The following is a 24,084-nucleotide window of genomic DNA, read 5'->3' as shown; positions in this document are numbered from 1 at the left end:
CTTGTTGACAAGCACGTCTCCAGAGCTTGTTGACAAGCACGTCTCCAGAGCTTGTTGACAAGCACGTCTCCAGAGCTTGTTGACAAGCACGTCTCCAGAGCTTGTTGACAAGCACGTCTCCAGAGCTTGTTGACAAGCACGTCTCCAGAGCTTGTTGACAAGCACGTCTCCAGAGCTTGTTGACAAGCACGTCTCCAGAGCTTGTTGACAAGCACGTCTCCAGAGCTTGTTGACAAGCACGTCTCCAGAGCTTGTTGACAAGCACAATTCGCTGTCCTGGAACTGGTCGTTATCATATTCGCAGTTCAAATAATTTGTTATGCGTTACTATATTATTGTGTAATGTATGCATTTTATATTGAGATAAATTTTCTTGCAGATGCCTCGGGCATGACCGAAAATACTTTCTGTTCTTTGTTTTCTGTGTGGCTTTGGCCTCAATTCCGTTTTAATAATGTTGTTTACATTAACTGAACAAGTCTGCTCACCGTGTAATTATGTACGTTTCAGGCGCGAAGGTGCGGTGTATGGTCAGGCGGCAGCATCATCCCTACTGTGAAGGCTGCCCTCCGTCCAGCTGCTGTGTACGGCTGCCATCCGTCCAGCTATTGTGTACGGCTGCCCTGCGTCCAGCTGCTGTGTACGGCTGCCCTCCGTCCAGCTGTTGTGTACGGCTGCCCTCCGTCCAGCTGTTGTGTACGGCTGCCCTGCGTCCAGCTGTTGTGTACGGCTGCCCTGGCTCTATACCCACAGTCCAGCTCACCTGTGCCCAACCACTATACCCAGCTCAATTTGCCTCCAGCGACTATCAGTTGTGGTGTGATGTCTCCTTGCTGAGCTTTCTAAAGCAACTCTAAGTCGAGGAAAATTAACTACTTTGACCCTCGTTATAGTGCTCAGAAAATACAATACCAACAAGAGATACTCAACAAAAACATTACGGGAAACCGGGCCAACTTGTCTGCTGCGAAATATGATTACTTTTAGCAACAAATTAAAGATTGCTAGTGCGGTGGGAGTGGGTGAGGGAACTCGGTACTGGTGAAGTACCGGAGAGGTGACATAGAGGGTCGGCCAGGCGAGGCTATGCCGCGTCTGCCGGTAATGACAGCAGCCGTGGCGTACCGGCGCACCACCAGTGCCCCGGAGGGCGAGGCTCCTCCCACCCTCCCCGCCATGCCATCTAAATACCGTCAAGGAAGTGATATAGGATTCCTGCGAGTCCTGGAGGAGGCGACGCGGTCTGCACTGGGCTCCCGAGTTTCTTTCAACAAGTCGGAACCCTTACTGCTGAAAGGCGCGAAGGCAGTCTTGGCTCTGAACCGAGGAGGGAGCTTGGACGAGACCAATAAAGAATCTGTGTCTTTCGAGTGGTCCAGGAATATTAACCAGCAGAAGACCGTACAGACAGTGAGTGAGCGGACGCTCCCCACAGACACCTTCGGTGATAAGGACAATAACGCGCCCACCACGCCGCTCCTGAAGCGGGTGGCGGCGAGATGGCGGGGCGACGGTGGTGTCACCTGTACTCGAGACGACTCTCTCCCCGTCAGCGACACTTGGAGCGAGGTGGAGGTGGAGCTCAACCCCACAGACGCCAGTCACCTTCCCAAGATGCCGGCGATAAGATGGCCCTCGCTCCTGAGGGGACGGAACAAGCGAGGCTCAGCCGCGAAGGAAAGTATGATGAAAGAAACGACACATTTCCCACAAATAAATGTGGGTGATGGTAGCGATGGTTGTGTACCGCCAGCAACTGTGCCTGGAGAACACGTACAGGAGCAGCCAGACCTTCACCGCTCACCACGTCCTGTGCGGTTGGACCGCACAGAGCGTCCTTTGCTATCCTGCAGTCGCAGAAGCTCCTTCAGTAGGTCGCTCAGCAGCAAAAGTCTACTTGTTGACCACAATACAAAGAACGACGTAGAAACGGCATTAGACAATGAAACGATAATTGACAATGAAACAGTACCAGACAGTGAAACGGTACTAAAAAGTGAAGCGGCACTTGGTAAAGAAACGTCATTAGACAGTGAAACTGTAAATGATAATGACTCTGAGAGCAGTGAAAGGTTTGCGTCCCTGACGCCGTCTGACGACGAGGACAACGAGGAGGACGAGGACGCTGCAGGTCCCAGCGGAGAGACCACCTTGCCCTCAGGTGAGTGTTAAGTGCCCTACTCTAACAGTCCTTTCCTTAACATGACATCTAAGTTATTTTTGCTATGTACAATTTTATGAGCTGATCACACCAAAATTAAAAACAAAAAAAAATCTAATCATCATACTTACCCTTAAACCCCTAAATGAACCCCCTAAGGACAACCCATATCATCAAACTTTATACATATTTTAGTATAAAGTTTGATGATATGGGTTTTTGTCCTTAGAATATGGTGAGTTATCCTTAGAACTCACGACATTGCAAACTCACACACAAACTGTTGAAGAACCACTCCCGCTGTTTTAGAACAGCTCACACTTGTTGAACTACACACTTCCACAAACCCACTCACTGGTAGAACCACTCATATTATTGCAGAACCACACACATCCTGTTGTAAAACACTGTTCTAGACCAGCGTGAGCAGTTCTAGTACTACACACAGTGCTCCAGAACCACATTCACTGTTGCAGAACCACATTCACTGTTGCAGAACCACATTCACTGTTGCAGAACTACATTCACTGTTGCAGAACCACATTCACTGTTGCAGAACCACATTCACTGTTGCAGAACCACATTCACTGTTGCAGAACCACATTCACTTGCAGAACCACATTCACTGTTGCAGAACCATATTCACTGTTTCAGAACCACATTCACTTGCAGAACCACATTCACTGTTGCAGAACTACTCGTACTTTTGCAAAGCCTCTCATACTGCTGTAGAACCACTCACCTTGTCGTAGAACCACTGTCACTGTTGTAGAACCTTTCACTCTTGTAGTTCCACTCACACTTGTTGAACTACACACTATTGTAGAACCATTACCACTTTTTTAGTAGCACACGAATTGTAGAACCCTACGTACTGTTATAGAACCATACACACATTGTTGAAAAACAGTCATTGTTGCAGAACCACTCACACTGCTGAAGAACCACTCACACTGCTGAAGAACCACTCACACTGCTGAAGAACCACTCACACTGTTGCAAAGCCATTAACACTTTTGCAGAATCACTCACACTGTTGTTGAATAAGTCACACTTTTCTAGAATCACTCTCACTGTTGCTGAACCAGTTATTCTGTTGACGAACTACTCGTGCTGTTGCACAATCGCTCACACTTTTGCAGGATCACACACACTATTGCAGGCCTTCACAAACGAAACTGTATTGAATTTAGATCAGGAGCTTGATCACGTTGGCACCTTAGTGTGAATTATTTGTATTGTCAATGAACGTATAGCAAGCAGGGTGATACTGTGTATAGCAAGCAGGAAGATACCTCGTATAGCAAGCAGGGTGATACCTCGTATACCAAGCAGGGTGATACAGTGCATAGCAAGCAGGATGATACAGCATATGGCAAGCAGGGTGATACCTTGTATAGCAAGCAGGATGATACCTCGTATAGCAAGCAGGGTGATACGATGTATACCAAGCAGGGTGACACAGCGTATAGCAAGCAGGGTGATACAGTGTATAACAAGCAGGGTGATACAGTGTATAGCAAGCAGGGTGATACAGTGTATAGCAAGCAGGGTGATACAGTGTATAGCAAGCAGGGTGATACAGTGTATAGCAAGCAGGGTGATACAGTGTATAGCAAGCAGGGTGATACAGTGTATAGCAAGCAGGGTGATACAGTGTGTAGCAAGCAGGGTGATACAGTGTACATCAAGTAGGGTGATACAGGGTATAGGAAGCAGGGTGATACAGGGTATAGTAAACAGGGTGACACAGCGTATACCAAGTAGGGGTGATACAGTGTATAGCAAGCAGGGTGATGCAGGGTATAGCAAACAGGGTGATACAGGGTATAGCAAGCAGGGTGATACAGGGTATAGCAAGCAGGGTGATACAGGGTATAGCAAGCAGGGTGATACAGGGTATAGCAAGCAGGGTGATACAGGGTATAGCAAGCAGGGTGATACAGGGTATAGCAAGCAGGGTAATACAGGGTATAGCAAGCAGGGTGATACAGGGTATAGCAAGCAGGGTGACACAGCATATAGCAAGCAGGGTGACACAGGGTATAACAAGCAGGGTGATACCTCGTATAGCAAGCAGGGTGACACAGCGTATAGCAAGCAGGGTGATACAGTGTATAGCAAGCAGGGTGACACAGTGTATATCAAACAGGGTGACACAGCATATAGCAAGCAGGGTGATACAGAGTATAGCAAGCAGGGTGACACAGGGTATAGCAAGCAGGGTGACACAGGGTATAGCAAGCAGGGTGACACAGAGTATAGCACGCAGGGTGACACAGGGTATAGCAAGCAGGGTGACACAGGGTATAGCAAGCAGGGTGACACAGCGTATAGCAAGCAGGGTGACACAGCGTATAGCAAGCAGGGTGACACAGGGTATAGCAAGCAGGGTGACACAGGGTATAGGAAGCAGGGTGATACAGGGTATAGCAAGCAGGGTGACACAGCATATAGCAAGCAGGGTGATACAGAGTATAGCAAGCAGGGTGACACAAGGGTATAGCAAGCAGGGTGACACAAGGGTATAGCAAGCAGGGTGACACAGGGTATAGCAAGCAGGGTGATACAGAGTATTGCAAGCAGGGTGACACAGCGTATAGCAAGCAGGGTGACACAGGGTATAGCAAGCAGGGTGACACAGGGTATAGGAAGCAGGGTGATACAGGGTATAGCAAGCAGGGTGATACAGAGTATAGCAAGCAGGGTGACACAAGGGTATAACAAGCAGGGTGACACAGGGTATAGCAAGCAGGGTGACACAGGGTATAGCAAGCAGGGTGACACAAGGGTATAGCAAGCAGGGTGACACAGAGTATAGCAAGCAGGGTGACACAAGGGTATAGCAAGCAGGGTGACACAAGGGTATAGCAAGCAGGGTGATACAGAGTATAGCAAGCAGGGTGACACAAGGGTATAACAAGCAGGGTGACACAGGGTATAGCAAGCAGGGTGACACAGGGTATAGCAAGCAGGGTGACACAAGGGTATAGCAAGCAGGGTGACACAGGGTATAGCAAGCAGGGTGATACAGAGTATAGCAAGCAGGGTGACACAAGGGTATAACAAGCAGGGTGACACAGGGTATAGCAAGCAGGGTGACACAGGGTATAGCAAGCAGGGTGACACAAGGGTATAGCAAGCAGGGTGACACAGAGTATAGCAAGCAGGGTGACACAAGGGTATAACAAGCAGGGTGACACAAGGGTATAGCAAGCAGGGTGATACAGAGTATAGCAAGCAGGGTGACACAAGGGTATAACAAGCAGGGTGACACAGGGTATAGCAAGCAGGGTGACACAGGGTATAGCAAGCAGGGTGACACAGGGTATAGCAAGCAGGGTGACACAGAGTATAGCAAGCAGGGTGACACAAGGGTATAACAAGCAGGGTGACACAGGGTATAGCAAGCAGGGTGACACAGGGTATAGCAAGCAGGGTGACACAGGGTATAGCAAGCAGGGTGACACAAGGGTATAGCAAGCAGGGTGACACAAGGGTATAACAAGCAGGGTGACACAGGGTATAGCAAGCAGGGTGACACAAGGGTATAACAAGCAGGGTGACACAGGGTATAGCAAGCAGGGTGACACAGGGTATAGCAAGCAGGGTGATAGTGTGACCTTGTGTCTGGGGGAGCCTGGGTGGCCTAGGGGGCCAGGCAAGCAGTGTCTGACTACCGGACGCCTCTTCTATGGAATTACTATTATGCGTCATTCTTCTGTCATTGATTAGAATGTTAAATATTGAAGGTCGGTACACACGCTCACACTCATAAGCGCATGCGCGCGCGCGCGCGCGTGTGTGTGTGTGTGTGTGTGTGTGTGTGTGTGTGTGTGTGTGTACTCACCTATATGTACTCACCTATATGTGCTTGCAGGATCGAGCATTGACTCTTGGATCCCGCCTTTCCAGCTATCGGTTGTTTACAGCAATGACTCCTGTCCCATTTCCCTATCATACCTAGTTTTAAAAGTATGAATAGTATTTGCTTCCACAACCTGTTCCCCAAGTGCATTCCATTTTTCTACTAATCTCACGCTAAAAGAAAACTTCCTAACATCTCTGTGACTCATCTGAGTTTCCAGTTTCCACCCATGTCCCCTCGTTCTGTTATTATTACGTGTGAACATTTCATCTATTTCCACTTTGTCAATTCCCCTGAGTATTTTATATGTCCCTATCATATCTCTTCTCTCCCTTCTTTTCTCTAGTGTCGTAAGGTTCAGTTCCTTCAGCCGCTCTTCATATCCCATCCCTCGTAGCTCTGGGACAAGCCTCGTCGCAAACCTCTGAACCTTCTCCAGTTTCTTTATGTGTTTCTTCAGGTGGGGGCTCCATGATGGCGCGGCATACTCTAAGACGGGTCTCACGTAGGCAGTGTAAAGCGCCCTAAAAGCTTCCTCATTTAGGTTTCTGAATGAAGTTCTAATTTTCGCCAGTGTAGAGTACGCTGCTGTCGTTATCCTATTTATATGTGCCTCAGGAGTTAGATTAGGTGTCACATCCACTCCCAGGTCTCTTTCTCGAATCGTTACAGGTAGGCTGTTCCCCTTCATTGTGTACTGTCCCTTTGGTCTCCTGTCACCTGATCCCATTTCCATAACTTTACATTTACTGGTGTTAAACTCCAGTAGCCATTTCCCTGACCATCTCTGCAGCCTGTTTAAGTCCTCTTGGAGGATCCTACAATCCTCGTCTGTCACAACTCTTCTCATTAATTTTGCGTCATCTGCAAACATTGACATGTATGATTCCACTCCTGTAAACATATCATTTACGTAAATTAGAAAGAGGATTGGTCCCAGCACCGATCCTTGAGGTACTCCACTTGTTACTGTTCGCCAGTCCGACTTTTCGCCCCTTACCATTACCCTCTGGCTCCTTCCTGTTAGGTAGTTCTTCACCCATACTAGGGCCTTTCCGCTTACTCCTGCCTGCCTCTCAAGTTTGTATAGCAGTCTCATGTGCGGTACCGTATCAAAGGCCTTTTGGCAGTCAAGAAATATGCAGTCTGCCCAGCCTTCTCTGTCCTGCCTTATCCTTGTTACTTTATCATAGAATTCTAAAAGGTTTGTTAGGCATGATTTCCCTGTCCAGAACCCATGTTGGTGCTTGTTTACAAACCCAATGCTCTCCAGGTGCTCAACAAGTCTTAGCCTAATTATTCTTTCAAGTATTTTGCAGGGGATGCTTGTCAGTGATACGGGTCTGTAGTTAAGTGCCTCCTCCCTATCACCCTTTTTGAAAATCGGTACGACATTTGCCTCCTTCCAGCAACTGGGCAATTCTCCCGACATAAGTGACTCATTAAAGATCATTGCCAGAGGCACGCTGAGAGCCTGCGCTGCCTCTTTGAGTATCCACGGTGATACTTTGTCTGGTCCAACAGCTTTATTTGCATCCAGTGTTGTCAACTGTTTCATTACATCCTCTGCTGTCACCTCTATATCCGATAGTCTTTCATCTTGGGTAATCTCTTCTAACAATGGGAGCTGCTCAGGCTCGGTTGTGAACACTCCATGGAATTTTGCATTCAGTACCTCGCAGATTTCCTTGTCGCTTTCTGTATATGCCCCTTCTGTTTTCCTCAGTCTTGTCACTTGGTCATTTACCGACATCTTCCTTCTTATATGGCTATGTAGTAATTTTGGTTGCTTTTTCGCTTTGACTGCAATATCGTTCTCATAATTTCTTTCCGACACTCGTCTTATGTTAATGTAATCATTCCTAGCTCTGTTACATCTAATGTGTGTGTGTGTGTGTGTGTGTGTGTGTGTGTGTGTGTGTGTGTGTGTGTGTGTGTGTGTGTGTGTGTGTGTGTGTGTGTGTGTGTGTGTGTGTGTGTGTGTGTGTGTGTGTGTGCGTGCGTGTGCGTGTGTGTGTGTGTGTGTGTGTGTGTGTGTGTGTGTGTGTGTGTGTGTGTGTGTACTCACCTATTTGTACTCACCTATTTGTGCTTGCAGGATCGAGCATTGACTCTTGGATCCCGCCTTTCCAGCTATCGGTTGTTTACAGCAATGACTCCTGTCCCATTTCCCGATCATACCTAGTTTTAAAAGTATGAATAGTATTTGCTTCCACAACCTGTTCCCCAAGTGCATTCCATTTTTCCACTACTCTCACGCTAAAAGAAAACTTCCTAACATCTCTGTGACTCATCTGAGTTTCCAGTTTCCACCCATGTCCCCTCGTTCTGTTATTATTACGTGTGAACATTTCATCTATTTCCACTTTGTCAATTCCCCTGAGTATTTTATATGTCCCTATCATATCTCCTCTCTCCCTTCTTTTCACTAGTGTCGTAAGGTTCAGTTCCTTCAGACGCTCTTCATATCCCATCCCTCGTAACTCTGGGACAAGCCTCGTCGCAAACCTCTGAACCTTCTCCAGTTTCTTTATGTGTTTCTTCAGGTGGGGGCTCCATGATGGCGCGGCATACTCTAAGACGGGTCTCACGTAGGCAGTGTAAAGCGCCCTAAAAGCCTTCTCATTTAGGTTTCTGAATGAAGTTCTAATTTTCGCCAGTGTAGAGTACGCTGCTGTCGTTATCCTATTTATATGTGCCTCAGGAGTTAGATTAGGTGTCACATCCACTCCCAGGTCTCTTTCTCGAATCGTTACAGGTAGGCTGTTCCCCTTCATTGTGTACTGTCCCTTTGGTCTCCTGTCACCTGATCCCATTTCCATAACTTTACATTTACTGGTGTGTGTGTGTGTGTGTGTGTGTGTGTGTACGTGTGTGTGTGTGTGTGTGTGTGTGTGTGTGTGTGTGTGTGTGTGTGTGTGTGTGTGTGTGTGTGTGTGTGTGTGTGTGTGTGTGTGTGTGTGTGTGTACCCTGTAAAGTGGGTATGTCGCTGGGCCATAACTCACACGTGGGTATGTCGCTGGGCCATAACTCACACGTGGGCATGTTACTGGGCCATAACTCACACGTGGGTATGTCGCTGGGCCATAACTCACACGTGGGTATGTCGCTGGGCCATAACTCACACGTGGGTATGTCGCTGGGCCATAACTCACACGTGGGTATGTCGCTGGGCCATAACTCACACGTGGGTACGTCGCTGGGCCATAACTCACACGTGGGTATGTCGCTGGGCCATAACTCACACGTGGGTATGTCGCTGGGCCATAACTCACACGTGGGTATGTTGCTGGGCCATAATTCACACGTGGGTATGTTGCTGGGCCATAACTCACACGTGGGCATGTTACTGGGCCATAACTCACACGTGGGTATGTCGCTGGGCCATAACTCACACGTGGGTACGTCGCTGGGCCATAACTCACACGTGGGTATGTCGCTGGGCCATAACTCACACGTGGGTACGTCGCTGGGCCATAACTCACACGTGGGTACGTCGCTGGGCCATAACTCACACGTGGGTATGTTGCTGGGCCATAACTCACACGTGGGTACGTCGCTGGGCCATAACTCACACGTGGGTATGTCGCTGGGCCATAACTCACACGTGGGTACGTCGCTGGGCCATAACTCACACGTGGGTATGTCGCTGGGCCATAACTCACACGTGGGTACGTCGCTGGGCCATAACTCACACGTGGGTATGTTGCTGGGCCATAACTCACACGTGGGTACGTCGCTGGGCCATAACTCACACGTGGGTATGTCGGTGGGCTATAACTCACACGTGGGTATGTCGCTGGGCCATAACTCACACGTGGGTACGTCGCTGGGGCCATAACTCACATATATGGGTGAACCGTGGGAGCAATATTTTAGCGTGTGGAGCGTGAGATAGTTCCAGTATAAACTGGAGCTGCGCGCAGTATCCAGGTGAGAACAAAACATTGCTCCTGACACGATGCTTTTGACCCTAATGTGGTGGCCGCGTTTGTGTATGTTCGTCTGCTTCAGGTTTATTATACAAATGTGATTAAAAGCATATTTTAAATAATATTTGGGTTCTTTACAGTCACTATAATCATTTGTTTCTGTTATGGTTATTTTTAATGTTTTTTTCACAATTTTTGAGAGAATAATAAGAAGAGTTAATTTTATGTTTGGTTTCATGTTTTCGTCACATGTGGAGCCAGTCTTCATAATAGACGTGCGCAGAGCGATATGCGCACGTCGCATATCGCTCTGCGCAGAAATCGCAATGCAGAAAAGGACTGCGATATAAACTATATGTGACTGTTGTATAATGGACTGACACATTTGCTTGTGATTTTACACTAGAAATCCTTAATACTGACACAAGTATATATATATATAGAAAAGGTAGATGTCTGTCCAAGATTTGGAGACCAGACGCTTGGGGAATAGCCTCACCAAACTTTGTACAGTCATTGCTGAGGGGTAAATGACGAACATGAACGGGTCGGAGACGGCCCCATTCCTCACATTACATTTTACACCTCATAAAAAAAGGTTTAAACATTTTATTTTTGTATTATGAAACATTCAACACTGATGTCGGTAAAAAAAAATCTGGCCCTAGTGGGTGTTGTTGCATGTTCATCTCCAGTCACATGATTTCCTTGTTTATGTCAACATGAAAATATTGAACTGTTTAATGATGACTATAATGAGATCAATTCTGATGATGTAGATTCACTGATCGACCAGGTGCCTGGGTTCCCTTGTCAGTCTACTCATTATAATTTGGCTGTAATATTGCGAAAAAATGTTGATGTGACAGAACCGGAATGTGTCGTGTCCTAGAATATGATCCGTCAGTGAGCGGACAGCCTCTCTCTTGTGTTTGTGCTGTTGGCCTGGGACGGTATGTGTTCACATTGCAACATGACGCAGTCCAAATTGCAATGAAATCATTACTCTTATCTTTTCTGATATTATAAAGTGTCCCAGCCAGCGCTGGGCATCTGGGTAGAGCCGGGCACCGTCCACGTCGACCAGGACCCGGGCGCGTCCACGTCGACCAGGACCTGAGTATATACGTAGGTCTTGGGGTCGACCTGGGCGCGTCCACGTCGACCAGGACCTGAGTATATACATAGGTCTTGGGGTCGACCTGGGCGCGTCCACGTCGACCAGGACCCGAGCACTTATATGGGTCTTGGGGGTCGGCCCGGGCACCGTCCACGTCGACCAGGACCCGAGCACTTACATTGCTCTTGGGGGTCGACCCGGGGACCGTCCACGTCGACCAGGACCCGAGCACTTATATGGGTCTTGGGGGTCGACCCGGGGACCGTCCACGTCGACCAGGACCCGAGCACTTATATGGGTCTTGGGGGTCGACCCGGGCACCGTCCACGTCGACCAGGACCCGAGCACTTACATGGGTCTTGGGGGTCGACCAGGACCCGAGCACTTATATGGGTCTTGGGGGTCGACCCGGGCACCGTCCACGTCGACCAGGACCCGAGCACTTACATGGGTCTTGGGGCACCGTCAGGTACACCTCATAATACCTGAACTAATGAGAAATGCTGAATTCATATTTACAAAATGTTCTAAAATTATGAAACAGTAGAGACTAGTTTTGAGACCACTCCAGACCAGGCCGACACCCGAGTGCAACTCCATAGTCTCCTGAGACTGATGGATGCCTACTACTAGTTTTGGTTAAAGTTTATTAACTGTAAAAGGCCCTGGGTGAATAACACAGTAAATGTTAACTAAGATTTCAACATGACATAACCCGCTGAGTGTGTAATCTAAGGGGAACCCTGGAGTTATCTGTCACCGAAGAGCCTTTAGAACAATCTATGGATCTCTCAGTGTGAGCTGAACCATGAGCAGATTTCGAGCGTAGGGGGGAGGGGGGGTGTGGTAATAGGTATTCCAGAGGGGGTTTTGATACTCCACGTTTGGGGGGGGGGGGGCTGAGGGGGAATTAAGAGATGAGTCGAAATACCTTAATTTATCTCAAATGATCATTCTTTCATACATTTCCATCATACATTTTCCCTGTAGTGTTATTAATCACGAATAAATTAATCATTTCGAAGTATGCTCTACTTAGAAAACTTGTTTTATTTATTTAGTAAACTTGTGTAAATATATGAACACATTGTGGAAAAGTGAAGTTAAAGTTCGAGTCAATATGTATTTGATGTCAAAAATGTTAAATTGTTTGGATTAGATAAGGGAGTGAACAGTAGGTGGTTGGGTGTCTTTGGTGACAGTGGTGGACAGATGAAGGTGGGTGGGTGGCTTTGGTTGACGGATGTAGGCGGGTGGATATGACATCCATGGCAACGATTGACGGATGAAGACGCGAACTGGGAAATTCCAGGATGCAATTCATATTCAATGGTGCCTTGACACATAAAAATAATGCCAAATCAATTGTGCTCCGTTGAGGAGGAATATTGTGGCCCCTCCCCACACAAGGCAGGTCACCTGTACAGTACACCATCCTCCTCCTCCTCCCACAGTAACACTGTTGAGACCTACCATGCAGTCGCCCTCGTGCATGGTAGGTGATGACCTTGTCTAACACACCATGCAGTCACCCTCGTGCATGGTAGGTGATGACCTTGTCTAACACACCATGCAGTCACCCTCGTGCATGGTAGGTGATGACCTTGTCTAACACACCATGTAGTCGCCCTCGTGCATGGTAGGTGATGACCTTGTCTAACACACCATGTAGTCGCCCTCGTGCATGGTAGGTGATGACCTTGTCTAACACACCATGTAGTCGCCCTCGTGCATGGTAGGTGATGACCTTGTCTAACACACCATGTAGTCGCCCTCGTGCATGGTAGGTGATGACCTTGTCTAACACACCATGTAGTCGCCCTCGTGCATGGTAGGTGATGACCTTGTCTAACACACCATGTAGTCGCCCTCGTGCATGGTAGGTGATGACCTTGTCTAACACACCATGTAGTCGCCCTCGTGCATGATAGGTGATGACCTTGTCTAACACTCCATGTAGTCGCCCTAACACATGGTTGGTGATGAACCAACCAATCATACAAGGGCCCCCTAGTGCATGGTTGGTTCTCCCCTCACCTGGGGTGAGTAAGAACACACACCTGGGGTGAGTAAGAACACACACCTGGGGTGAGTAAGAACACACACCTGGGGTGAGTAAGAACACACACCTGGGGTGAGTAAGAACACACCTGGGGTGAGTAAGAACACACCTGAGGTGAGTAAGAACACACACCTGGGGTGAGTAAGAACACACACCTGGGGTGAGTAAGAACACACACCTGGGGTGAGTAAGAACACACACCCGGGCTGAGTAAGAACACACACCTGGGGTGAGTAAGAACACACACCTGGGCTGAGTAAGAACACACACCTGGGGTGAGTAAGAACACACACCTGGGGTGAGTAAGAACACACACCTGGGGTGAGTAAGGACACACACCTGGGGTGAGTAAGAACACATACCTGGGGTGAGTAAGAACACACACCTGGGATGAGTAAGGACACACACCTGGGGTGAGTAAGAACACATACCTGGGGTGAGTAAGAACACACACCTGGGGTGAGTAAGAACACACACCTGGGGTGAGTAAGAACACACACCTGGGGTGAGTAAGAGCACACACCTGGGGTGAGTAAGAGCACACACCTGGGGTGAGTAAGAACACACACCTGGGGTGAGTAAGAACACACACCTGGGGTGAGTAAGAACACACACCTGGGGTGAGTAAGAACATACACCTGGGCTGAGTAAGAACACACACCTGGGGTGAGTAAGAACACACACCTGGGGTGAGTAAGAACACACCTGGGGTGAGTAAGAACACACACCTGGGGTGAGTAAGAACACACACCTGGGGTGAGTAAGAACACACCTGGGGTGAGTAAGAACACACACCTGGGGTGAGTAAGAACACACCTGGGGTGAGTAAGAACACACACCTGGGGTGAGTAAGAACACACACCTGGGGTGAGTAAGAACACACACCTGGGGTGAGTAAGAACACACACCTGGGGTGAGTAAGAACACACACCTGGGGTGAGTAAGAACACACACCTGGGGTGAGTAAGAACACACAACATTAAAGACATCACATACAAATAATTGATCACTGGTATATGACGTCGCGTGTAATTAGTGATCATAAACTATTCCAACGACCTTCATCAATGTTTAATGATAATTGGTCCTCAGCGCCCGTGACAGCAGTAATCATAATTGGTCCCATTACCTCTATAATTCGCATCAATCTTCAATTATTATCAGGAAGGAAAAAAGGTCACTTATAAGAGTATGGCCATTGTGTGGAGCTGTGGTGTGGTGCTGAGAGTTGGCACCACTGTACCAGTTACCACCACCATTGTGTGGAGCTGTGGTGTGGTGCTGAGAGTTGGCACCACTGTACCAGTTACCACCACCATTGTGTGGAGCTGTGGTGTGGTGCTGAGAGTTGGCACCACTCTACCAGTTACCACCATTTAGGGAGACTGGTGGGCCACTTTAACATGCGTGTTTTCACCGTCAGCTCAGCTTTGATAATCAGGTTAACTTTCCGAGTCATGACCACATTGTTAACACTAACGAGGAAAAGCAGAACAAAGTGCAGCAGCAGCACACGGGATGAGAGCCACACTACTAGTCACGGGAACCTCAGTCACGGAGAGAGCGATTGAAAATCGAGAACCCCAACATGGCGGGGAAGAAACGTGGAGAACAAAGTTAGTGGAAATTGTGGGAAGAAACTTCTTATCACAGCGTGTAAATGTTGGTACAATATAGAGAGGAAGAGATACACCAAACCTATTGGCTTTGATCTTCACCCAGACTGAGGAAGACATCGAGAACCTGGAGCGTTAAATACTACTAAGAGCCAGTGATAATTATGTTCTGGTATTGGACTTTATGACCGAACTTCCCACTGTAGCCATAAGACATGGGTTGAGGGAAATGAGAGTACGCTACAGTAAAGGGGATCACAGGCAAGTGTCTGGAAGTATGCGGCTGGGAAGACCTTAGAGGGAAGACGGTCCTGGAAATGATGGACCAAGTCAAACTGAGATGCAAAGTGGAAGAGAGATTTATATCAGTAATAAAAGAAAAATGTAGGAGGGAATATAATAACTCATGGTTCAACAGACTGTGCCAAGAAGCAAAAATCAAAAGTAAGAGGGAGTGGAAGAACTATTGAGGGCAAAGTACAGAGGAAAACTTGAACAGATGCAACAGGGCTTGGAACGAATACGTAAATATACAAAGAACGTTGGAAAGAAACTATGAAAATATTATCTCTAAAGCAAAGACACAACCAAAACGCCTATTTAATCATATAAGAGGAAAAATTACAAGAAGCTATGAAGTGACTAGTTTGCGACAATGTGGAGGTGAATATACAGTAAATGTTAGAGCAATGTTTGAGGGCGTCAACGACAGCCTCCGTGGTGTGGCCACAACTGAACCTCAACAACTTCCATTGCTTGACGAGGAGGAAACCTTAGATAAGTGATTATTAAATACTGATGTATGAGCAGAGCAAGTAATGAAACATCCACCATCTCTAGACGAAACTAAAACTATTGGGCTAGACAAAGTATCACCGTAGATTGTAAAGGAAGCAGCACAGGCCCTCAGCACAACTCTAGTATTGCTCTTGAATGAGGCCCCATAAAGGCGAATTGCCCAGTTGCTGGAAGAAGGCAAATGTACCAGTTTAAAAGAAAGGTATAAAAGAGCACTTAACAATAGACCAGTGTCGCTAACAAACATCTCCCATGAAAAGGATTAGAAAGAATAATAAGGATAAGACTAGTTACACACCAAGAGAGAGAATTTGGCATGTAAACAAACATCATCATGGCTTTAGATAAGGGAAATTGTGCCTGACGAATCTACTAGAGTTCTATGATAAAGTAACGAACATAAGTCAGAGTAGATTGCGTATTTCTGGACTGCCAAAAAGCCTTTGATACTCTTGTAGTCTTTACAAGAGACTACTACATAAACGTTAGAGGCAGGAGGAAGTAAGAAGAAAAGCACTAACGTGGGTAAAGAATTACCTAACGACAGGAGTCAGAAGTTAACATGAGAGGTGCGAAGTCGTGCTGGGACCCATACTATTTCTAAATTATGTAAATTACCTATCTACAGGAAATGAGTCTTATATGTCAATGATTACAGACGAAGCAAGACTAAACAGAAGAGTCGTGACAAATGAGGATTGTAAGATTCTCCAAAATGACTTTAACAAACTGCAAAGTTTAACAATTTGGTCCCAGAAATGGCTTTTGAAGTTCAACACCAACAAGTGTAATTAAAGTCATGTAAATGGGAACATGTGTCAGGAGACCTAAAGAACAGTACACAGTGAAGGGAAACCTTCATAGTGTTACCTTCATGTTATCTCCCTCTAACGACTAGTGAAAATTACATGGTAGAGGACATAACACTAAACCTAACTCCTAGAGGCTTATGAATAACACGAAGTCCCCTGCATACTCTGCACTTGCAAAAGTCAGAACATCATTTAAGAACCAAAATAAGGAGGCATTTAGAGCGTTGTATACCTACGTGAGTTCAGTTTTAGAGTATACCGTCCCATCATGGAGCCCTCTCCTAAATAAACACACAAGGAAGCTCGAAAAGATTCAGAAGTCTCGTCCGAGAATTGCGAGGGATGGGGTATGACGAAAGACTAATGGAACTAAACCTGATAAACGCTAGAAAAGAGAGAGAGAGAGAGAGAGGGGGGGGGGGATGAGACATGATTGAGATGTATAAAATACTTAGGGGAACTGACAAAGTGGGAACAAGATGAAATATTCAAAGTGAATATCAATAGTAAAAGAGGACATGAATGAAATCCAGAGACTCAGATGAGTCATAGAAATGTTATAAAGTTTTATTTCAGCGTAAGAGTAGTTGGTAAATGGAATGACCTAAAGGAGCAGGTTGTAGAGACAAACTCCATACATAATTTTAAAAGTAGATATGATAAGGAAATGGGTCAGGAGTCATTGTATTAGACAACCGGCGGATAGAAAAGCGGGGGTCCAGGGGCTAACACCTCGATCCTGCAGCACTAATAGTAAAGACACGTAGTGGAATAACAAGGAAGAGAGACCAGAGGACCATGAATGAGCACCTCAGTGTCAGAAGAGTGTCTGAAGGGAAGGGAATTAACAGGGGGGGGGGGAAGCTCCAAGCCATTATGACTATATAGCACTTGGAAGGGGTCAGGATGAGGATTTGGGATGAAGAGTGTCTGAGAGACAGTTTGAAAAAGCCTAGCAGATAATACAGACTTCTACACTACAGACCCAAACTACTTCACAGCCATATCAGAGGAACACAACAGGGAGGGAGCTAATGGTGATACTGGACACAAATAAGGGCATGCTAAATAAGACGGACAGGGAGGTGGCTACCTACCTACCTTGAGGTGTGTGAGAAGTTCAGCAAAACATTCTTGGAGGTCTTCTCACCGCCTGTCCTCTCGAGAATTCACAACGTTAGTAAACTGATGTACTAATTTGCCCGAACCTAACCTAACCGAGGACCCACGTACGGGAAAACAGGACAGTCCTGTGTTCCGTAAGTCTGGAACCGTGTTCCCTAAGTCTGGAAACTGTGTTCCGTAAGTCTGGGAACTGTGTTCCGTAAGTCTGGAACCGTGTTCCCTAAGTCTGGAAACTGTGTTCCGTAAGTCTGGGAACTGTGTTCCGTAAGTCTGGGAACCATGTTCCGTAAGTCTGGGAACTGTATTCCGTAAGTCTGGGAACTGTGTTCCGTAAGTCTGGGAACTGTGTTCCGTAAGTCTGGGAACTGTGTTCCGTAAGTCTGGAACCGTGTTCCGTAAGTCTGGAAACTGTGTTCCGTAAGTCTGGAACCGTGTTCCGTAAGTCTGGGAACTGTGTTCCGTAAGTCTGGGAACTGTGTTCCGTAAGTCTGGAACTGTGTTCCGTAAGTCTGGGAACTGTGTTCCGTAAGTCTGGGAACTGTGTTCCGTAAGTCTGGGAACTGTGTTCCGTAAGTCTGGAACCGTGTTCCGTATCTATGGGAACTGTGTTCCATAAGTCTGGAACCGTGTTCCGTAAGTCTGGGAACCGTGTTCCGTAAGTCTGGGAACTGTATTCCGTAAGTCTGGGAACTGTGTTCCGTAAGTCTGGGAACTGTGTTCCGTAAGTCTGGAACCGTGTTCCGTAAGTCTGGAACCGTGTTCCGTAAGTCTGAGAACTGTGTTCCGTAAGTCTGGGAACTGTGTTCCGTAAGTCGGGAACGGTGCTCCGTAAGTCTGGGAACTGTGTTCCGTAAGTCTGGGAACCGTGTTCCGTAAGTCTGGGAACCGTGTTCCGTAAGTCTGGGAACTGTGTTCCGTAAGTCTGGGAACTGTGTTCCGTATGTCTGGGAACTGTGTTCCGTAAGTCTGGGAACTGTTCCGTATATCTGGAACCGTGTTCCGTAAGTCTGGGAACTGTGTTCCGTATGTCTGGAACCGTGTTCCGTAAGTCTGGGAACCGTCACTTTTGACACCTGTCACTGTAATTGCTGACTGAACCATTCATCATTGCTCTCACACGTCAATTAAATAACAAATAATAAAAAAATGTTACATTCATGGCGTCCTCCTATGGTTCTAGACTTACGGGACGTGGGATACGGTTGTAGACTTATGGGACACCCCATAATTCCTTGTTATCATATGATCCGTTATCCCGTAATTTATTAGTTACTGCTGTGTTTTCGTCAGAGAAAACGTAAGTAATTCTTAGACTTTCATAGAAAACGGGTTTTAAATCAACTAGCATGCTTCACATGGCGTTGGAGCTCCTTATAATAATACATAATAAGTAATAATTATTATTATCAGGAGCTCCACCGCCGCGTGAATCCAACCTTATGCCAGCATAATGTCCTTGAATGAACTACATTTTTGTTTTACACAATCGACCTGGGTGCAAAAATTGCGCTGATATTGGGAAAGTGAAAACATTACATTATCGACTCTTTATTTTCATTATGATCGGCTCCGGTAAGTTATGTGGACAACGTGGGTTCTGATGCCTTTGGTTAGGCTCAACCGCCGCATATTGGCAGGGTACACACGGTACCCCTGGTGTACCAGGCCACCCGTGGCAGGGTACACACGGTACCCCTGGTGTACCTGGCCACCCGTGGCAGGATACACACGGTACTCCTGGTGTACCTGGCCTCCCGTGGCAGGGTACACACGGTACTCCTGGTGTACCTGGCCACCCGTGGCAAGGTACACACGGTACTCTTGGTGTACCAGGCCACCCGTGGCAGGGTACACACGGTACCCCTGGTGTACCTGGCCACCCGTGGCAGGGTACACACAGGTACCCCATGGTGTACCCTGGCCACCCGTGGCAGGGTACACACAGTACCCCTGGTGTACCTGGCCACCCGTGGCAGGGTACACACAGTACCCCTGGTGTACCTGGCCACCCGTGGCAAGGTACACACAGTACCCCTGGTGTACCTGGCCACCCGTGGCAGGGTACACACGGTACCCCTGGTGTACCAGGCCACCCGTGGCAGGGTACACACGGTACCCCTGGTGTACCAGGCCACCCGTGGCAGGGTACACACAGTACCCCTGGTGTACCAGGCCACCCGTGGCAGGGTACACAGAGTACCCCTGGTGTACCAGGCCACCCGTGGCAGGGTACACACAGTACCCCTGGTGTACCAGGCCACCCGTGGCAGGGTACACACGGTACCCCTGGTGTACCAGGCCACCCGTGGCAGGGTACACACGGTACCCCTGGTGTACCTGGCCACCCGTGGCAGGGTACACACGGTACCCCTGGTGTACCAGGCCACCCGTGGCAGGGTACTCACGGTACCCCTGGTGTACCTGGCCACCCGTGGCAGGGTACACACAGTACCCCTGGTGTACCAGGCAGTAGTAGGGTTGACACGCCACAGACGAATTTTTTTTTTGGGGGGGAAATTCGTCTGTGGCGTGTCAGGGTTTTCAGGTGAATTTATAAATTCGTTTGTAGCGTGTCGGGGTTTTCAGGCAAATTTGGGGAGTCACAGATTTGGAATTAAGGAATTCTTATGAGGAAAATAATTTCTGAGATCTTAGAGGTTTGTTAAGCATTCTTAATAGGAAAATAAGTAGGAAAATCTTAAAGAAAAGTTTTAGAAAAAATCGTGTTTGTGTCACAGCATTTCCAGGTAAACTCTATGGACATCCTTTGCCCGTTTTCAATCACATATTTTCAAAGAGCATTTTCAGAGAATATTGTCTTAGACGTTTTGTTAAGGAAAACAGACAACTTAGCCATAACATTTAGTTTTATATCCATTTACCGCTATTTCACCTGTAAAGACCAAAATTGAACAGAGCCCAGTTATAGACAGAAATTCGTCAGAGACCATTTTATACCTAAAAATGAACAGAGTCTACTTTGAGAGCAAAATTAGTCAGAGACAGTTTTAAGCTCAAATTTCATCAGTGTCCTGTAATCTGTGAAAATTTGACAGAGTCCAGTTCTTGATCGAAATTCATCAGAGTCCAGTTTTCTAGCAAAATTCGCCAGAGTCTACTTTGTGCCAAAATATTCAGAGTCCAGTTCATGATCGAAATTAATCAGAGTCCAATTAAAGACCCAAATTTGGCAGAGACCACATTTTCGCTACTAGCAGTCCAATCCCCCTGAAATTTTAAACAGTCATATTTCAGACATAGTAAATAAGATCAAGTCAGTTACCAAGCTCCAGCGCTTGTCCCCCACCTTATTTCGTTTATACAAGATCGTTAGTAACATTCCAATTTCCCTGAAATTTTTACCCTCTGTATTTCAGACTCCGTAAATAAAATCAAAACAGTTACCAAGCTCCAGCGCTTGTCCTCCGCCTTAGCTCTCTCTCGTATCTTCGTTAGTATCAGTCCAATTTCCCTGAAATTTTTACCCTCTGTATTTCAGGCACCGTAAATATGATCAAAACAGTTACCAAGCTCCATCTCTTGTCCTCCGCCTTAGCTCTCTCTCGTATCTTCGTTAGTATCAGTCCAATTTCCCTGAAATTTCTACCCTCTGTATTTCAGGCACCGTAATAAGATCAAAACAGTTACCAAGCTCCAGCGCTTGTCCTCCGCCGTAGTTCTCTTTCGTATCTTTGTAAATAAACCATCAATTTCCCTTAAATTTTTACCCTCTGTATTTCAGACACCGTAAATAAAATCAAGTCAGTTATCAAGCTCCAGCTCTCGTCCCCGCCTTAATTCTCTTTCGTATCTTTGTAAATAACCCATCAATTTCCCTAAAATTAAAAGCAGACATACTTCAAAGTTAGTAAATAAGATCAAGTCAGTTACTGAGCTCCAGCTCTCGTCCCCCACCCTCTTCCACCCTCAAGTCTTTGTAAATAAACCATCAATTTCCCCGAAATTTTTACCCTCTGTATTTCAGACATAGTAAATATGATGAAAACAATTATAAAACTCTAGCTCTTGTCCTCTGTCCAAGCTCACTTTTGTAAAATCATTACTCTCAGTCCAAATCACCCAACTACATTTTCAGACATAGTAAATAAAAACCAGTTCAGTTATCAAGTTTCAACTCTTGTGCCCCAGCTTAGTTCATTTGTACAAGTTCTTTATTTTCCAACTAAATCACCCTGAGATTTAAGATCACCGTATTTCTAACGTAGTAAAATTAATCTGGGCATTAACCAAGCTCCATTTCCTCAGCCTTAGATCATCAGACATAAATATATTCGATCAAGTCCCTCTCCAGCCTATCTGTTTATCTGAGTATTTACTTTACCCTTCTCATCCCCAACGTATCAAAACTTTCAATAATCATACTGTATTTGCATATTTTCTCTATATTCAGCTGCGTTCTTCACATTTTGTCCATGTTTTCTATGTTCACTCCATGTTCTTCAAATGTTCACAGTCCCATTCAGTTTATATTTTCACAAGTATCTCCATTTTTTCTGTAATCTTTCTCTTAGTCTCATTACTTTCTCTACAAATTCTAGTCATATTTTCTATGTTTTCATGTTCATCACATGTTCTCTTTACAACTTTTATACTCAATATTCATGCTAACTTCCATATTTTGTGTTCTTTGCAATATTCATGTTCCTCTACAAGTTCATGTTCCTCACAAGATCAATTCGTTTTTCACCTTCACTTACATGTTTTCTACATTCTTTGTCATATTCTCCATGTTCTTCTCAAGTCCATTGTTCATTCTTTGTATTCCCTATTCTCCTTATCATGTTTTCATGTCCACTGTATTCATCAACTTTTCTTACATATGTTCTTTGCCATGTTCCCCATATGTTCTCTGGGTTTTTCCCCTATCTAACATTCCTTAACTAAAAAAATCTTTCACCAATCAACTAAAACATAGTCACTTTCGTCATTTCTCAACTAAACTTATTATCCAGTCAACTAAAAATAGTCAGAAATAGCCTCGTTCAACACTGTTCTTAACTAAAACAACCTTTCTCTTAGCTAAAAATTGTCAAAGGAAACTTTTTTCAGCACTTTCTTAACAGGCGCTATGTTTCATCAAGAAAAATTGTCAAAGGAAACTTTCCAAAACTGTTCATAACTAGCTTTTATCCATCGTCAATCAACTAAAAATAATAACTTTCATCATTTCTTAACTAAACATATTCCCCATTCATCAGAAAATAACCGTGTTCATCATGTTTCATTGTCATTTCTTAACTAAAATTATCTGCCAATCATCAGAAAAAAGTCCTGTTCATCATGTTTTGGCTTTTGCTCAACTAAAAGTATTCATCGATCAACTAAAAATAGTTACTTCATCATGTTTCCTTGTCATTTCTTAACTGAAATATCACTTCTCTCATCTGAAAATAGTCAGGATTAACCTCATTCAACACCGTTCTTAACTAAAACAGCCTTTCGCTTAGCTAAAAATTGTCAAAGGAATCTTTCAGCACTGTTCATAACTAACTTTATCCATCGTCAAGTAAGAAAATATAGTCAAAGATATCTATCATCGTCGTTCTTAACTGCCCTTTATACTTTGTGGAGCACTAAAATAGTCAAATGTAACTTTTTCAACACTTTCGTAACTAAAATTATATGTCGCTAAGTAAGAAAAATAGTCAAATGTAACTTTTTCAGCACTTTCGTAACTAAAATTATATGTCGCTAAGTAAGAAAAATAGTCAAAGGTGCTCTCCGTTACACCAAAGTTACTCTTCGAGAAATCAAAGACACTCTTCAATACATCAAGGACTTACTCAAAGACACCAAAGTTACACTCTAAGACATCCTTCGAGACATCAAAGACTTCCTTAAGACTTCAATGGGACTCTTTCATTCATCAGAGAACTTTCTAAGACATCTTCGTTCATTAAAGTTAATCTCAGAGGCATAAAAGTTTTTCTCGGAGCTATCAAAAGTTAATCTCTAAAACAACAAAAGTTAATCTCTGTCATCAAAGTTGATCTGCAAGATATCTTCGAGTCATCAAAGTTACTTTTCATTACATCAAAGACGCATTCAAATACTACCCATGTTCTCAGAAGTCATTCTCAAAGTTATTCAAAGAGCTAACAAAAGTTATTCTCAGAGTCACCTTCGTTCTTCAGAGAAACTTTCCAAAACATCTTTGTTCATCAAAGTTATTCTCAGAGTTAACAAAGGTAATCTCTAACTCTCAGTCATCAAAGTTAATCCAAGAGACGTCAAAGTTAATCCAAGACATCATCTTTCATCAAAGATATTCTCTCTAAGCCATCAATGTTCTTCTCTAAGACATAAAAGTTATTCTCTATGTCAACAAAAGTTATTCTCTGAGCTAACAAAATACTACTCATGTTCTCAAAGACATTCTCCAATTCATCAATGTTGTTTCAAAGACATCAAAGTTAATCTCAGAGTTATCCAAAGACATTCTCAAAGTCATCTAAAGTTATTCTCTAAGCCCTCAAAGTTATTCCCAGAGTCATCAAAAAGTTATTCTTCAAAACATAAAATTTGCTCTGTAAGATATCTTCGTTCATCAAACTTATTCTCAGAGATA

At 45.4% G+C, this 24,084-nt stretch overlaps 1 protein-coding gene across 1 annotated transcript in view; it reads left to right on the top strand.

The window, feature by feature from the left end:
- The window catches only part of LOC123745863 (uncharacterized), a 200,474-nt gene that overhangs the window by 27,545 nt on the left and 148,845 nt on the right, over positions 1-24,084 (top strand). Inside the window, exon 2 of the mRNA XM_069322254.1 lies at positions 511-2,161. Coding sequence (XP_069178355.1) covers positions 1,087-2,161 — 1,075 coding nt within the window. The 5' untranslated portion in view covers positions 511-1,086. The remainder of the gene's footprint in view (positions 1-510; positions 2,162-24,084) is intronic.

This window comes from Procambarus clarkii, chromosome 10 (genome assembly GCF_040958095.1).
Source record: "Procambarus clarkii isolate CNS0578487 chromosome 10, FALCON_Pclarkii_2.0, whole genome shotgun sequence".
Classification (NCBI taxonomy): Eukaryota; Metazoa; Arthropoda; class Malacostraca; order Decapoda; family Cambaridae; genus Procambarus; species Procambarus clarkii.
This window is presented reverse-complemented; position numbering and strand designations above follow the sequence as displayed.